The 11,984-nt window shown below is 57.0% G+C and overlaps 1 protein-coding gene across 1 annotated transcript; it reads left to right on the plus strand.

Moving 5' to 3' along the window:
• Nucleotides 1-621: 621 nt before the first annotated feature.
• ISX (intestine specific homeobox) lies at nt 622-9,277 on the plus strand (the record flags this gene model as incomplete). The annotated part of the gene is made up of 4 exons (XM_081083166.1): nt 622-814; nt 5,986-6,137; nt 7,959-8,075; nt 9,038-9,277. The coding sequence occupies 4 exons, from the start codon at nt 622-624 to the stop codon at nt 9,275-9,277; spliced, it is 702 nt and encodes a 233-aa protein (XP_080939292.1).
• Nucleotides 9,278-11,984: the final 2,707 nt, after the last annotated feature.

The raw sequence follows: 11,984 nt of genomic DNA on the forward strand, positions 1-11,984 counted from the left end.
GTGCTCGGAAGGTGCATTCTGGAGACTAGATGCCACGGAGCTGAGAGACATCCAGGGGGGTCTCTGGGAACACCCTCAGCTGTGGTGCGGCCCCCGACAGAGTTGGCCACCTGGGACTCAAGGGTGGCACCACAGCCTCCCAGAGGCCTGGCCGGAGCCAGCGGGAAAGGCCACAAGCCAGAGAAAGGGCAAGAAGGTGGCCCCGCTGCCCCAGCTCGCCTCTGGGGGCAGGCTTCTCCTCTGCCCAGCTTTGTGCCCTGCTGCCCGCTGGCCGTGACCTCGGGGGCCCCAGGCCTAGGCTAGAGACTGAGGCCGCCCACCCGGAGAAGGCCCTTTGCAGTAAGACTGAAGCCAACTGGGGTACAGCCGGCCCAGCTCTTCCCGTGTGACCCGCACCTCGATCCCAGGCGTGAGCGGCAGCGGCCCATGGAAGTCCCTGGGGAGGCGGCGTCGCGCCCGGATAACCCAACATGAGGCTCCCGGCTCTCCACCTCTGCCTGCCCTCTTGATCCCAGGAATCTCAGGGGAGGAAGCAGCCACCCGCCACCAGCATCACCCTGGGCATCCACAAGCCCCCTCTGCCCTCCTTCCAGCTGCCCACGGAGAGTGCCCAGGCGGGGTATGGAGAGGAAGGACTCGGGGTGCTGTGAGGCCCCCAGGAAGCTGGGCCTGTCCTTCTCCATCGAGGAGATCTTAAAGAGGCCCGCCGAGAGGAGCGACAGGGGCCGGCAGGAAGGGGCAGGTGGACGGGGCACCGGGCAAGCGGCCGTTGCAGGCTCCAGGCTGGAGAGGCACCCCCAGGACCAGCCCCAGGGTAAGTGTCTTCTGGTCATTTCTTATCCTTTCCTGAGTCTCCACGACCCAGCTGGGTTACGCTGTGGTGACAGGAGAGGGGGCTCTAAAATTCAGAGATGCCAGGCATGGGGCTGAGACCTTCAATCTCTTTCTACCCAGCCCAGAACTGTGGCTGTTCTGATGCGGCACCAGGCTCAGTGAGTTGCAGAATGCAGGGACGGGGCCTGTCCTGCCACCAGGCCCCGGTGGGAATGCTGCTGCCAGGCACTTACTGAGCGTTTACGACGTGACAGGCACTGTCCCCAAGGCTGTGTGTGCCTCCCATGTGCCTTCATCATGACCATAGCCTGACAGATGTGGAAACCCATCTGTGAACGGAGAGCGGTGGACGGTGTCCCCGACTTGCCCAATGAGTAAGCAGAAGACCCGAGGTCCGAGCCTGCTCAGGCCGCCCCTAAACACTTCAGTCCACACATTCTCCTCCGTGAGCGCAGCCCAGCCAGCTCAGCAGCAGTGGTTGAGGTTTTGCCCGGATCTGCCCATCCTAAGCACCCTGCCCCAGGCCAGTGCTCCCCCCAGGGCATGTCCCCAAGGAGCAGTGACCACATCCAGACCCCTCCCTGACAGCTGGCTTGGGGAAGGCCCCTGCTAAGAGCAGGAGTCGGTGACATCTGACTCAGTGCTAGCCTGGCCTGTGTGAGCGCAGGACGTCCCTTTCCCCCTCGGGCCGAGCTTTATCCTCGGTGACACGGTCGAGGGGAGGAAGGGGACACCGAGGCAATGTCTCAAGTGCCCACTGGCGTCTGAGCATCGATGAGCCCGCGGTTCTCACATGAGGGTCCCAGTTCTCTCCTTCCCACCCGTTTAATCCAGGGAACCCCCACACACAACCCACAGCCCCCCAGGCCAGTCTCCGGAGAGGGGGTTGTCCCCAGCTGCAGGGGAAGACCATGAAGGACCCCTCCTTCCCGGGGAGGTGGCGGGTCCCCCTGTAGCTGAGCTTATAAATGGGGAAGGATCCCCAGCGTCATTGCCAGAAGTTCATTCATATGTTCCAGTGAATTGGACGGGCATTCACAGAAACCATTCTTCTGGGGTCCAGCCTCAGTCTCTCCTGCTGCAGCTTCATAGAATCCATGACGAGAGAGGGAGGGAGGGAGGGAGAGAGAGAGAGAGAGAGAGAGAGAGAGAGAGAGAGAGAGAGAATCTGATATCCCTACCAGAGGAGCCGCCCTTCTCCTAGCTGACAATGGCTTCTGGCAAAAAGGCAGGCAGCCACTCATCCCGAACCTCCCTAAAGACGCCGGTGCATCCAGCTACAGCCAGAGCAGACCCCAGGGGTGACCGCCCAAAGAGCTGCGGTGGGTGAGACAGCGCCCCTGGCTCCCGGCAGTTCATGGCCAACCTGCCATCAAATTGTCACAGGTGTGAGCCCCCACCTTATAGATGATACACCAGGAGGAGAAGACCCATCGGCTGCCAACACCACATGAGTGTTAGCACGAGAACTGCGCCCCGGAGCCCTGAGACCACCCCCTCCAGGCTACTCCTGAGCGCGGGCGCTCTGCGGGAACCCCGTGCTTCCGAGGCCAGTGAAGGGCCCCCGGGTGGTTTTCAAGATGACTCTGAGGGCGCGCAGACAAAGATGAGATGATTTATGCCAATAGTTCTAATTATTTGTACACGAAGCTTCTGTTTAGGGCCCAGGATGCTGGTTCCCCATTTTTTGGTCACAACGTGAGGTTTTCTTTTTAAATAAGTTTACTTATTTAAGTAAACAAAAACGTCTATTTGGGAAGCTGCTAAGCAAATAATAATGCAGATGGGATGGCGACCTGTCAGAAAATACAGAGGTCACTGGCAGACACTGTGGCAGACACTGTGAGAGGCTGGGCGAGGGGGACAGGAAGCTGGGGTTGCAGGAATCTGGCCTCTACGCCCAGCTGGCACCGGTTCACGGGAGGCCTCAGCGAGCCTGGGATCTCTGGGCCTCGGTTTCCCCATGTGGAGCATGAAAGAGCATTCGGGACCATTCCTGAGGTCCCTCCCAGCTCTGACACCATGACCAGCTCCCCAGCAAACTGGGTGCTGAGAAGCCTTGTGGTTTCACTCACGGCAATTTCTCACTCAGAGCTTCCTCCCAGCAGCGGGGTCTCCCCGCAGGCAGGGCAGGGCAGGGTGGCAGGAGGGGCGGCCTCTCCCACCCTCACAGGACCCCCATCCCCACTCCACCTATTTCCCTCTTGGCATCACCCCAGTAATAACCACAAAAGAGTAAAGTCCTCTGGCCTCACGTGCCACGTTAAGGGCTCCATGGTGCGGCTGGTGGAGGTTGCCTGGCACACCCAGGGAGCTCCTGAAAATGCCGCATGGCAGGCCTGGCACCCAAGACTCTGACTGTAGGTCCAGGATGGTGCCCAGGAACCCCAGTTCTAACCAGCTCTCCCAAAAGTGGTCCAAGGATGCAAGTGGTCCAAAGACCACTCTTTGGGGAGGCTGAGGCCCAGGGAGGCAGAGTGGCTGGTTCTGAGCGGCAGAACCAATACCTACAGGAGCCGGGGCCAGGCCAGTCATCCAGGCCAAGGACCGTGCTCCGCTCCCCCGTGTCTCCTGGCAGCAGCCAAGGTGCATCCTCCCCACATCTTTCCACGCTCACAGGGACCCTCCTCATCTAAGGCTTGGACCCTCCCAGGTCTTCAGCCAATGGAAAATTCCAAGAGGGTCTCCCAACTTAAGAGGATGCTGAGGCCAGCTGACCGCTACCTCCTTCTGAGAGAGGCCAGCTCCCTGGAGGCCTAGGGTGTGTCTCATGGCTCATTAATGACTCTGCCCTTGGGCTCCCATGAGAGCAGACAACAGCTGGGCTAAAGGATGCAGAGCTAAAAGCCTGTACTTCCCCCAGGATAAGTGTGGTCTCTCTCTCTCTCTCTCTCTCTTTCCCTCTTCTTATCTCAGTCCCTGCCACCAGTCACAACCTACCATGGCCATGGGGACATTCCTACAGGTCTGGGGGACCTGAAGGCTGGTTCTAGAATTGAGAAGCCAATTCCTTCTTAGGCCCTATTAGGAGTACAAGGCAGTACAATGCTGGACTCCTGCCTGCAAAACAAACAAACATTGTATTCTTGTAGGATCCCCCAAAAAGCAGAGCTGAAGGGAGGATTTAAGCCCAAGTGCTGAAGGCAGTGACCACTGTGCAAAACTGAACTTCGATCCTTTGGGAAAGGGAGCAAATATACTCCTTGGAATTATGTGGGCTTTGCAGCCTAGAAAGTCATCCCCTGGCAGTAGCAAGCGGCTCTGGAGCACACAAAGGTCTGAGGGAAGCAAGCGGGGCGCTGACAACATTACTATGGTAACAGGCCCCCAGCGAGTCAGAGCCAGGAGAAAGCCGAGTGGACAGCAGAGGCTTTAGCATCGGCTATAATTTAAATTCGATGTATTCATCATATGCTTCATCCAGGCATGCAACGAGCTACTGAATGGTGGCTGGGTGGCAGGCTTATCTATTGCTGCACACACGAAAATTGTCCCCAAAGTTGGTGGCTTCAGATAACCATGAACACTTATTATGTCACTCACATTCTGTGGGCAGGAATCTGGAAGTGACTTAACTGGGCGGTCTGGCTCAGGGTCCCTGTGAGATTGCAGGAAGGGTGTCGCTTGCTGTCACCCGAAGGCGGGACCGGAATAAAGGATCTGTTCCCACGGTGGCTGGCGCTCATGGCTGGTGACTGGCGCCAACCGTTGGAGGAGGCCTCAGTTTCTCCCCAGGCAGGGCTCTCCACATGCTGCTTGAGTGTCCTCCCAAAATGGGGGTGGCATCGCTCAGAGCGAGCAATCCAAGAGGGAGGGAGCCAAGCGGGAGCTGCCACTTCCAATGGCCCGTCTGTTAGGGGCGTCACTAAGGTGGGCCCGCATTAAAGGAGACAAGAATGCAAAGGGTCTTATCTTAAAGCCACCACAGGTATCAGCTGGGAGTGGGGACGCTGCGGAGAGCAGAGCACAAGCACAGTCCTGCCTCATCCAGCAGGAGACAAATGGCCATCCAATAGTCACGAGGAAAGCGCAGTGACGGCGGCGATAGTGCTGGGAGGGGTGACACAGCACCCTAATGGCCTGTTCTACGGGAGGTTTGGTCCATCGAGGAGGCCAGGAGAGGTTTCCCAGAGGAGGTCGTGGTTGCTGCTGTGGGCACAAGGGAACTACAGGAAGTCCCTGACCGACTGGAGAGAAGAGGCCAGTGTGGGTCTGCCCTGGAAGACTCCTGCCCTGCACCCCACCCACCTGCCATGTCCAGGAGGCGTCCCCGGCCCACAGAAGGGCTCCCAGGGGTGCCCTGGATCCCCTCCCTGCCGAGCCAGCTGCCTCAGGAAGACAAGGACAGGCCCTTGCAGAGACTTCGCCCATGCAAAGCCCCCAGGGCCTGTAGCTGAGCAGCCAGGGCCCATTAGCAGACCCCAGAGAATGAGCAATCAGGGGAGGGAGCGGAGCGTGGAGAAACATCGGTTTATAATTAGGTGGCCTAATCACCTGTGTAAATTGTGTATTTCTTATGATCGATGTGCTAAACGGCTCAGGTTTAATTAAGTTCTGCTGACTAGTTCTCTGTGAAGACCCACCGGAGTGTGATTCACAGCTTGCACAATTAATAACGGGGAGAGGAGCAACCTGGAAGGGGGCAGTTTCCCGCCACTTTCCTCACCTCTCCCCTGCCCCCGTCCCCCCCTCCCCCCCGCCTGGTGCCCTCCAGGGTGCCCTCAGCCAGCTCAGTGGGTGTGCTGCACTGTGGCCACCAGCTCCTGGGCCTGAGATGCCGGGCCTAGACCGGAACTCAAGGGTTTTCTCCTCCCAATCCAGTTCCCCTTCCATGGCTCAGAAAATGAGGTGCACCACCCCCATCGTCCTCTCTGACTGGGCCCAGGAGATCCCAGCCCTTCCTGGGGGTTGAGAGCCTTGCCCAGTGCACGGGTACCCCATCCATGAGCTTGTCTTCCCAGCCTCTGGCTCACTGAGGTCCAAAATTCTACGGGCTGAGCCCTGTGCGCCATCTTTTCTCTGTTCCCTATTCCATTCGTGCTCTTCTGCCTTCTCTCACCTGCTTCCTCTTTTCCATGCCCGCTGTGGTCTGTAACCTAAGGCCAACTGCAAGGTCACTGACACACCTTGGCCCCTCCCCCTTCCATCCAGGGGAGAGGAAGAGCAAGCGGAGGGTCCGAACCACCTTCACCACAGAGCAGCTGCACGAGCTGGAGAGGCTCTTCCGCTTCACCCACTACCCAGACATCCACGTCCGCAACCAGCTGGCAGCCAGGATCCACCTCCCGGAAGCTCGGGTGCAGGTACAACCCTCCCGCTCTAGCCCCACCTCAATACACTGGGCGGGACGCTATGGATCCCGGACCTCCGGGCCTGCTCTGTCTGAAACGTGCCATTGGCTTTGTCCCACAAATACAGTCATACCTGCTAAACATTCCATTCCAGGAAAGGAGGTCCCCCTAGTTATCAGATGATTTCTCTCCTTGGAGGGTGAAAATGGAGCGAGGTGGCATTGTGACGGCCATCGATAGGTGCCCCCATTCCCTGCCTCTCCACTTGGCTGCAGTTTCAGACCATCATCCGCTCTGCAGCCTCATTCACAAAATGCCTCTTGACAATCTAGACCGGGGTCAACACACTTTTTCTGTAAAGGGCCAGGTGGTAATTATGTTGGGCCCCGGGGGCCATCCGATCACTGTCACAGCTATGCAACCCTGCCATTGTAGCATCAGAGCAGCCACAGACCATACACAAATAACTGAGCATGGCAGTGTTCCAATAAAACTTTATCGATAAACACTAACATGTGAATTTTATATCATTTGCATGTGTCACAAAATATTCTTCTTCTGTGGATTTTTTGCAGCCTTTCAAAAATGTGAGAACTAGTCTTAACTCATGGGGAGGCCATGCACAAACAGCTGGCGGGCCAGAGTTAGCCGACAAGCCTTAAGTTTTCCAGCCCCTGGCCTGGACCACATGGCTGTCGTCACTTTGACAGCAGAGAAATGGAGAGGACCCTGGACCCAAGGTCTGAGGCCTGGTTCAAACATCGACTGCCTAATCCGAAACTTTCCACAGGCTTCTCCCTCCTCCTTGTAACCCTTGTGCAATTTCTTCACCCCTGAGTGTCTATGGCTTTTTCCATGGTTGTGGTTACAGTAGCCCCTTATCACTCACCAGGCGTAGGTCCTGCCCCCTTGGCACATCCCCAGTTTTGTAAGTACCGTTCTAGCAAACCCAAATCCAATGGTTGCACTGTTGGTATGCTCTCCAACAGTTTTCTAAATCACTCTTTTTTTTTTTTTTTTAACAAACATGATGGGCTCATTTGAATTCAAAATCTCAGTGAGGACCCAGGTCAACATTCTACTCTTTCTCTTATCCCAACCTACTTTTCTTCTGGCTAAGGACGCCCCTGCCTCGGACTTCTCCCCTTTTTCTTTCCATTAGAAATCTGTCACCAGCTACGTTGGTAGCCCCAGCTAAGTGGCTCAAAATTTAGCGGCGCCTCAGCAGAATGACCCAGTACAAATGGCCACGTGTCAGGGACAATCAGGATGCTCATGAATACAGGAAATGGCCAATGTTCCTGCAGATGCCCAGGGGCCCACGGGAGTTGCAAACTGGTGGCCTGCCAGCAGGCAACAGCCCACTGGTGGGTTTTATTTGGTCTGCACAGTATTTTAAAGCTCAGAACTCTCACAGAAAAACCCAGATTTCTGTCTTAGAAATTGGATGAGCCTGCAAGGCTGGGCTCACATTTCACGTGGTGGCTGGTGGCTGGTGGCTGAAGCTGAGAGACTGCCTCCTTAGGCTTGGGGACCATGGACCCCACCCCTCCTGATTACGGGGCACCCAGCTGCTGCCCTCCCGAATGATCAGGCCCCGCAGACGTTAGAGGCTGTGGCCCCTAACCCCTCTCAGAAGGCTGACCTCCAGAGCCAGAGAAATCCTGGATGCCGTGAGCTTTCTAAACTGCAAAGTTTCTCGGGAGGCATGGTTATTAGGCATGTTGGGGGAGACACTAGATGGATGGAGAAAATACCCTTTGCTTACCTCCATCGTCTCTCTCTCTCTCTCTCTCTCTCTCTCTCTCTCTCTCTCTCTCTCTCTCTCATCAGATCTGGTTCCAGAATCAGCGAGCCAAGTGGCGGAAGCAGGAGAAAATGGGCAACCTTGAGGTCCCGCAGCAGCCAAGTGAGGCCGACGTGGCCCCAGCCACACAGCTGGACGTGGCCGTGAGTGGCTGGGGACCCACACAGGGGGAAACACCTCAGGGGAATTTTTTTAGAAAGAGCATGGGATGTTCTGGAAGTCTGTGGGACCTGGGACAAATCGCGGCCTCCCTCTGTCCCCGTGTCCTCACCCCCTGAGTGGCCATCGCGGGCTTCTCCCTCCTCCTTGATTCCTTGTGTAAAACGTCACAGTTTACAGAATTGGGTCATGGAGTGAAGGGCGGTACCTAGGGGTGAACCCTGGAGTCCGACTGCCCAGGTTCGGGTCCCAGCTCTGCCTCAGCAGCAGGGTGGCCAGGAAGAATCACGCGCCCCTCCGAGGTCAATATCGTTTTGATGAGGATGAGAGTATTGGCCGCCCGTTAGGACATCTATTTGTGTACCAGATGCTAACCTCTGGGGAGGCAGCACTACGCGGAATAGACAGTCCTGGGCGAAAGGTTTGTGCAGCCCCGCAGTGATGCTCGGAGGCAGGGGTTTTTTTTAATATATTTTTTTATTGATTTCAGAGAGGAAGGGAGAGAGAGATAGAAACATCAGTGATGAGAGAGAAGCATTAATCGGCTGCCTTCTGCACTCCCCACCCTGGGGATCGAGCCCACAACCCGAGCATGTGCCCTGACCGGGAATTGAACCGTGATCTCCTGGTTCATAGGTCAATGCTCAACCAGCTAAGTGGCCAGCTGGGCAGGATTTTTTATTTATCCTTGTTTTCCCGCTAACACAGAAACTGGGCTCTGAGAAGCAAAGTGACTTTTCCACGTCCAGCAATTGCTGTGAATGGTGGAATAAGGGCCAGCTTCCTGGCCCCCTCCCCACCCCTCACCTCACCCCGTGCATACATTTCTCCCCAGGTTGGTCCCCTACCCCGCCCCCTGCCCACATGGTGGGGGAAGGTTGGGGAGCTCCAGGGCAGCCCAGGGTAAAGCCGAGGACTCACGGCCTCCTGACCTCTCCTGTGACAGGGCCCCCTGCTGCCGCCCCCTGCGCTGTCCAGGCTGGTGCCTCCCCCAGGGTGTTATCCGCCAGATCAAGGTCAGCTGGCCTCTGCCTGGTTTCCTGCTGGAATCACTCTCCTCCCACATCACCCATGGGAGACGCCACCTCTCCCGGGCCCTGTCATCCTGCAGACCTGCGTCCCCGCCCTCTGCTTCCTTCCACCTCCACACCCCAGATGGGGCGGCATCTGCGCCACTTCCACATAGGGACCTGATGGACATCCTCTCCCCCTGGGGCCACACTCCTCCCCGGGTGGCGACAAGTGGCAGGAAGGGGCCCAGGCATCTGGGGGAGTCAACCTCCTGAACCAGAGACGGCCCACATCCCAGGAAGCCGCCCCGCATGCCCCTCGGAAGGCTGCAGCAGGCTCAGCAGCAAGGTGGCCCTCCTTGACTCAACGACAGAGGCGTTCAGACCTCAGGGGGAGCTCTGGAACCAGGAGGTCATTGTCTTGCACCTGTGCTTCCTCCAACATGCTGTGTGACCTCCAGCCAGTCACTTACCCTCTCTGGACCTCCTCTGTAACAGGAAGCAGCTGGACAAGATGACTTCTGAGGGCCTCTGGCCTTTACCCTGGTGAGGTGAACCATGGGGAGAACAGAGGCATGGAGGGGGCCAGTGAGAGGTTGTTGGCTCTTTCATTCATGACACACGTATTGTGCACCTACTGAGTGCTCCATGCATGGAACTGGATAGTGACATGAGCAGCCGAGGCTCTGCCCCTCTGAGCTCCATCCAGGTGCGTCGAAGGGACAGCGCTGACCTTCTCCAGCAGGTACAGCCTTCGCCAGTGATCTTGCTGTTGGCCCATGTCTATCACATTCTGTGTGGCTTTGATGTGAATGTCTTAAAGAAAGAGAAATATCAGGAAAAGCTTTTTAATTTTAAACAGAACTTCGTGTCTTTGGTTATTCTATTGAGTTGGGCGGGGGGGATGTTGCCATTTCTGATCCGAACAGCAAGATCTTTGTAGAGTTTATTTCCCGGGACTTTGCCAGGGCCCAGCTGCAAGACCAGCCTCGCCCTGCCCCGAAAAGCCTAGCGTTGCATTGGGCTCTGCTGTTTCCTTGCAGAGAGACCTTGAGCTGGACACAGGCCCCATCGGGGCCTCCGTTTTGGCATCTGTAAATTGGCCTGCCCACCTGGGCTGCCTCACAGGGCCTTCGGGCAGGGTCTGGAAGGAAGTGAAAGTGCTTTTAGGAAGTGTGAGGCAGGACCCATTGCGGAGTGATATTGTTGTCCCAGATCCCACCAGGAAAGTGGCTGCTTTGGGTTCCAGCCCTGGGACAAGTCACACCTGCTCACAGGGAGGCCGCGCACTGAGCCTCCCTTCCGCATGAGTATTGCTGACACGTGTCCTTCTGGGGGCAGACAGGGCCTGCTCCCCTGAGCTGGGCAGGCTGGCCTGACCTCCATGGGCAACCCTAGCAATTCTAGGATCCTTCCCCAAGTCCCAGCACCTCTGCAATCTGCCTGGATCCCACCCAGGAGTTGGACTGGGAATCAGGAAGGCTGCGTCTCCGTCCTGCATGCTCTCTAGTCTGGGGTTGGGGAGCTCCAGGGCAGCCCAGGGTAAAGCTGAGGACTCACGGCCTCCTGACCTCTCCTGTGACAGGGCCCCCTGCTGCCGCCCCCTGCGCTGTCCAGGCTGGTGCCTCCCCCGGGGTGTATGGCCTTGCCGTTCAATCTCTCCGGCCTCCGCTTTCTCATCTATACATGGCGGGCAGCAAAGCTAGCTCTACTTCAGGAGTGCAATGGGCCAGCACCACAGAGCACAGCCCGCGATGCGAATGAGCTTTGCAAACTTAGACTCAACACTCACCCGGAGCCCTGAGTTTATTATTGCCGCCTCACCTCCAGCAAAATCTGGATGGAAGGGGCAGCCGAGGGATTCGGGAAGCAAATGAATCCATTAACAAACAAAGAAGGGTAGCTCCTCACTTACTGGCTCAGGCATCAGGCACCCACTTCATGGCCCTGAACGCAAATGTGCAAATGTCATTTTCATCATTTTGCTACAACTGGATTTTCTTCCTATGTTGTCGGCAGAAAATTTATTCTAGTAACTTCTGTGTTACTGATTCCTCAAACACTCAGGTGTAAACTCAGTCCCATTTGAGCTTAAATGTGCCCTCTGCCCCTCTCCCCCCGCCCCGCCTCCCACCCACCCCCACCCCCTGGAGTCTTTGCCAGGCCGAGGGTGGGGGCTGAGAAAGTGTTTGTACAAATGCCCCTGTGGTCTCTCCAGGAAGGGGGCGTGCACTTCCCGGCCTCGGTCTTTGCCAGCCACTGCTGGCGTCCTCTCCGTGTGCCTCCGCTGGTTGGCCCGGGACCCCCAGCTGGTGACCCCCTCCTCCCACCTCAACCAGTCCCCTCCCTCTGCATCCCCTGCTCCAGACGTAAACGCCCTCCTGCAGCCTCGCTCTGCCTTCCAGGTTGTCTCCCGTGGACAGGATGAAAGCTGGCAGCTCCCCACACCCTCGGGGGCCATGGCAGCCCTAGGCCAGGCAGCAGGCTCTCTTTTGAGACCTCTCGCAGCCATTGCTGACGTCCTGGTTAGAGGTGGGTCATGGATGAGAGTGCAAATGGATGACTTGGCAGTGGCATGGAGAGATCTACTCTGCTCAAGGTCCTGATGTTAGTCTGGGTTCAGAGAGAGAGAAAGAGAGAAGGGGGGAGGAGAGAGAGCGAGAGAGAGAGAGAGAGAGAGAGAGAGAGAGAGAGAGAGAGATTTAGTGTAAGGAATTGGATCTCATGATCTGTGGAGGCTGAGAAGTCCCACGACCTGCAGTGACCAAGCTGGAGACCAGGAGGTAGGAGTGCCAGTCTGAATCCAAAGTCAGGAGGTGATGCCCTGGTTCAGAGACAGCAGAGAGCAAGTTCTCCCTCCCTCCGCCCTTCGTTCTATTCTGG

This window comes from Myotis nattereri, assembly GCF_964212035.1.
Source record: "Myotis nattereri genome assembly, chromosome: 2".
In the NCBI taxonomy this organism is placed as follows: domain Eukaryota; kingdom Metazoa; phylum Chordata; class Mammalia; order Chiroptera; family Vespertilionidae; genus Myotis; species Myotis nattereri.